The sequence below is a fragment of the Stenella coeruleoalba genome (assembly GCF_951394435.1).
Source record: "Stenella coeruleoalba genome assembly, chromosome: 21".
NCBI classification, from domain to species: domain Eukaryota; kingdom Metazoa; phylum Chordata; class Mammalia; order Artiodactyla; family Delphinidae; genus Stenella; species Stenella coeruleoalba.
The window spans coordinates 596,747-601,496 of NC_137167.1; the positions used below are offsets into that span (position 1 = coordinate 596,747).

A 4,750-nucleotide genomic window follows, 5' to 3' on the forward strand; every position below is an offset into this window, starting at 1 on the left:
TCTAGCCCCTTCCTCCAGGTGATGATATAATGAAAAGTCTATGACTCAGAAAAGACCTTTACCTAACCACCTTGATCTCACACTTCAGCCTCCAGAACCATGAGAAATAAACTTCTGTTTATAAGCTACCCAAGCTGTGGCATTTTGTTATAACATCCCCAAATAACTAATTCGTACATCTACATTAACAGAAAACAATGTATACATATGTGCCTTGTGACATTAATAATATGTAATTAATGTGTAATGTAATAGGAGATGTAATAGAGATTTTGCATGTGATTAAAATTATGTTGATATCAGTTTAAGCTAGTTTGATAGGATTTTATATGTAATCTCCATGGTGTCCACAAATTTAATATCTATAGAATATACACAGAAGGAAATTAAATGTAAGTCAAGTCAGGGGACTTTCCTGGTGGTCCAGTGGTGAAGACTCAACGCTCCCAATGCAGGGGGCCTGGGCTCAGTCCCTGGTCAGGGAACTAGATCCCACTTGCCACACCTAACAGTTCGTATGCTGCAAAGAAGATCAAAGTTCCCCCATGCCACAACGAAGACCTGGCACAGCCAAAGAAATTAATTTTAAAAATGAGTCAGTACAAAGAGTAAGAACAAAGGACGTCAGTATGTGAGAAAATGTGGGACAGAAAAGCTATATGACATTACAGAAAACAAATTGGCAATTAAATGTCATTTCATATCAGTAATTTATATATATATATATATATATATATATATATATATATATATATATATATATATATATATATATATAGCTTAAACTCATCAGTTAAAAAACAAAGATGTCCCTAGTCTTTATCCGGCATCCGGGCCTGGAGGGGCTGCTCTGAAGACGGGCGAGCAGCATGGAGGCCCACGGCGAATCCCAGCCTGACACGAGTTGTTCGTCATTTTCCTGGGACGGCTCCGGGGTCTCGGTGTCCAGGGAGGTGCTGACGGCGGGCAGTGTCGGCCACGGAGGTATACGGGACAAGTTGGTCATCAACTCCAAGCCTAATTCCAGAAAGAATTCCACTCTTCAAAATGTTCGGAAAAAGAGGAGTCCCCTATTGGACCAAGTACAGAGCTTTCTCCCACAGATGGCTCAGGCAAACGAAAAGCTAAGGAAAGAAATGTCAGCTGTACCACCTGGTCATTTCAATATTGAAAATATTGACACTCTCGGAAAAGTTATGCAAATGGTTATGGCCTTGTTTGAGATGAATCAGTCTGATTCAAAAGAGGAGGACAGTTCAGAAGAGAATTCACAAGACAGTTCAGAGGACAGTTCAGAATTTGAGGATGAAGATGATAACACCTCTTCTGCAGGTGAAGTCACCATCGATACCATTAAGCTTCCTAATTCAGAAGATGGAAAAGGCAAAATAGAGGTTCTGGACCGTCCTGCCAGTGAAAAAAAAGAAAACAGGGACATAAACAATCTGAGAAACAGGTGATAGTTCCCGCTAATTCTCTGAAAAAGAATGTGGCTTGCTGGTTATTTTGCATTTTAGATACCTATGGTGCCTGTTTGCAAAAATGAATGTATTTTGCTTCTTGGAGAAACAAGCTAGCTTTTAAAGAGTTGGAAGAGATAGCATTTGGAGATCTTCTAAGAGCAGACTGTTTTTGATCTCATGCTAAAGAGGTTTAGTTTAGAAAGCTTAACTTTATGTATGGTGATGAGTGAATTTGTTGACATCCTCTTTCATCAACATAGACTTCAGAAATCTCAAACTTATTTTAAAGTAAAAATACAAGTTACCCGTTTGTTTTTGTTTTAAATTGGCCTCTTGGGGCTTCCCTGGTGGTGCAGTGGTTGAGAGTCCGCCTGCCAATGCAGGGGACACGGGTTCATGCCCCGGTCCAGGAGGATCCCATATGCATGGAGCGGCTGGGCCCGTAAGCCATGGCCGCTAAGCCTGCGCATCCAGAGCCTGTGATCCACAACGGGAGAGGCCACAGCAGTGAGAGGCCCGCGTACTGAAAAAGACAAAACAAAAAACAAACAAAAACTTATGTTGGGGTTTTTTTAAGGCTATTTTAAAGTCACATTTATTTGTTACCATTAAAATGGGTTCAGTGAGGGAGAATTTTTTTTAAACATCTTTATTGGAGTATAGTTTCTACATAATGTGTTGGTTTCTGCTCTGTAACAAAGTGAATCAGCTGTATGTATACGTGTGTGCCCATGTTCCCTCCCTCTTGCATCTCCCTTCCACCCTCCCTATCCCACCCTGAGGGAGAAATTTTTTACAAAGAAAAGAATTACTTATATTTAGATGCCCTCAGACATATCTACTTTAATTTAAAAAAAATCCTTTCCAGTTTCAGCTGGAAAACTGGTGCTCTGTGGTTTAATCACTGTCTGTAGCCTCTTAATGCATGTAAAATTTGCTGGTTGGAAAATTTTGTGTTTTTTTTGGTTTTCTTTTTCTCATAAAGGAATTTTTTGTTTGTTTCAGCTATTAACATTATTCTTTCCAGTTGCCCACAGTTTTGAAACCTATTCATTGTAGAGAATAGGGACATCCCAGGAAAATAGGTCACAGTACATAAAATGGTAGTAACAGGTTTTCCCTTTCAAACGGCAAAATGATCCTGCATTGGAGTTGCCTTTCTGCCACATTCTTGATCTTATTTAACTTGTTTGGGACCTCATCTGCCATGGGACTGGCTTTGCTCAGGATATAGACCTGAGAGTTTAAAGGACTGTCTCCAAGTGCATTGAGCTCATGAGACTTTGTTGCCTAATATTTTAGGGGTTTGTTTTAACTATTTTTTCCTACTCCTCTCATTAGCTTATAACGTCTTGTAAATACTCTGAAGATAATTCTCCAAGTTCCTTCTGGTATTTTTCATTGGGAATTGGAAATCGGCTGTGCACTCAAAGTATGCAGAGGTGAACAGATCTGGAAACGAGACTTCTCAGCTGCAAAGGGTATACTTTGTAGCACCAAACACAGCTGTGATGGATTATTGGTGTGAATATTTAAGGATTGTCTTCTACCAGATAATATTCATGCCCCATTGTGGGAAGAGTTGTATTTGTCTGGTTCACTCCTTAGCTTGGTGCATGGTACACAGTAGGCACCGAATGATGTCGATAAATGTATTTACCGGTATATTGAGGATGTACAGGGCATTTTAAGCCATGCTATCCATGCGGATATGAAAGTGTAACTTCACTGGAAATACAAAGCCAAGTAGAAATAGTCTGATGGTCAGTGAAAGAGACTCTTCAGTCTAGAATACATACTAGTGTGTAGAATTATATTTCTCTCCTGCCATGGCCTTCTCATATAATACAACTAGGTATTCTATACAGTTAAAGAAGTCAACTAAATTCAGTTCCTCTGGACATTCTTATGACATAGGAGGAAAAGGAAAAACAAAAATTTAATATGTGATAGGGATGTCGTTTTAAGTTAAGTGTAAAATGGTTGAATTATTTAATACACAGAGTCAGGGGTGGCTGTTTTTAAACCAATTTGGATACTAAGATAAATTATGTAGGTCTTAAAGATTTAAATATAAAGAAATAAAATAAGTTTCATACTAAAATATAGGTGAGTATTTAATAACATTAAAAAAAAAGATGGACAAGATAGACATAAAAAGGGTCCAACTATATGTTGTCTACAAGAGACTCACTTAGAAGTATGGACATTCATATGCTGAAGGTGAAAATATTGGAAGAGATATTGCATGAGAACACTAAGCAAAGAGAAGAGGAGTGGCTTTTCTGCTTCTGCAGCTGAGGCTGTGGCCCCTACTCTTCAGGGAGTAAACAGAGGCAGGGGCAGGGGCTGTGGCACCCCTCCCACCGTCTGCACCCTGAGCCAGGGAAGTCAGAGGGACTTGGTCCCCCTCCCGAGTTCCATTCTTCCTCCAATGAGAATGGTACTAATCAATAAGGACCAGGCTATAGAGCTGATTCACTTTGTTATAAAGCAGAAATTAACACACCAGTGTAAAGCAATTATACTCTATAAAGATGTTAAGAATAAAGAAAAATAAAGACCTGGGGAAAAGAGATGGTCCCCATGGAGAATGCCTATGTCCTAAGTTTATCTGCTGTCGGGTTGGCTTGAGAGAGGGCAGGAGTTACATGATGTGTTCTCTCCCTTCAAATCCATTAACTTTTTCTTTCTTGATGCACACACACACACACACACACACACACACACACACACAAAAGGAGTATAAAGCCCGTATATATAGAATGCTAAAGGGTTGGTCTATGAGCTTGGAAAGAGGGAAATAGAACACTTGAGGCCAACTGCAGCAATGTGTTTGTGTCTGTGCATGTGCATTACTAGGTGGAGGGTCCACAGTATCCATCAGATACTTAAGGGAGAACATATCTCCCAAGTGTTCTGGATTTTGTAAATTATCATAGGACAAGAGTCTTCAAGAAAAATCAGGTAGCTCTCTCACACACCACTCATTAAAGTAACAAATATTTATTGAGAGTCTCCAGGATTCCAGCATGTGGAATTTTCTGGAGACTTAAGAGGTGAAACGTAAAACATAACCACCTTCACCAAGTTTATAGCTCAGTGGAGGCAATAAGAATTAATATCTCACATTTTTTCTATTTAAGTATGACTCAGGGTTTAAGGTAATTTTTCTGCATTGTGTCCACAGTGTCCCAGGACTGGCGCCCTCCTCAAGCTCAGCACCTAGAACACAGATCTGATTGAGCTAAACTGGTGATGCACCTGCTTCCCAGCAAGGCTGTGGC

The 4,750-nt window shown here is 39.7% G+C and overlaps 1 protein-coding gene across 1 annotated transcript; it reads left to right on the forward strand.

The window, feature by feature from the left end:
• The first annotated feature begins 782 nt into the window (after nucleotides 1-782).
• Nucleotides 783-1,485, forward strand: LOC307179650 (NOP protein chaperone 1-like). Its single transcript, XM_079909137.1, has one exon. The coding sequence runs from the start codon at nucleotides 870-872 to the stop codon at nucleotides 1,458-1,460; it is 591 nt and encodes a 196-aa protein (XP_079765263.1). The 5' UTR covers nucleotides 783-869; the 3' UTR covers nucleotides 1,461-1,485.
• Nucleotides 1,486-4,750: the final 3,265 nt, after the last annotated feature.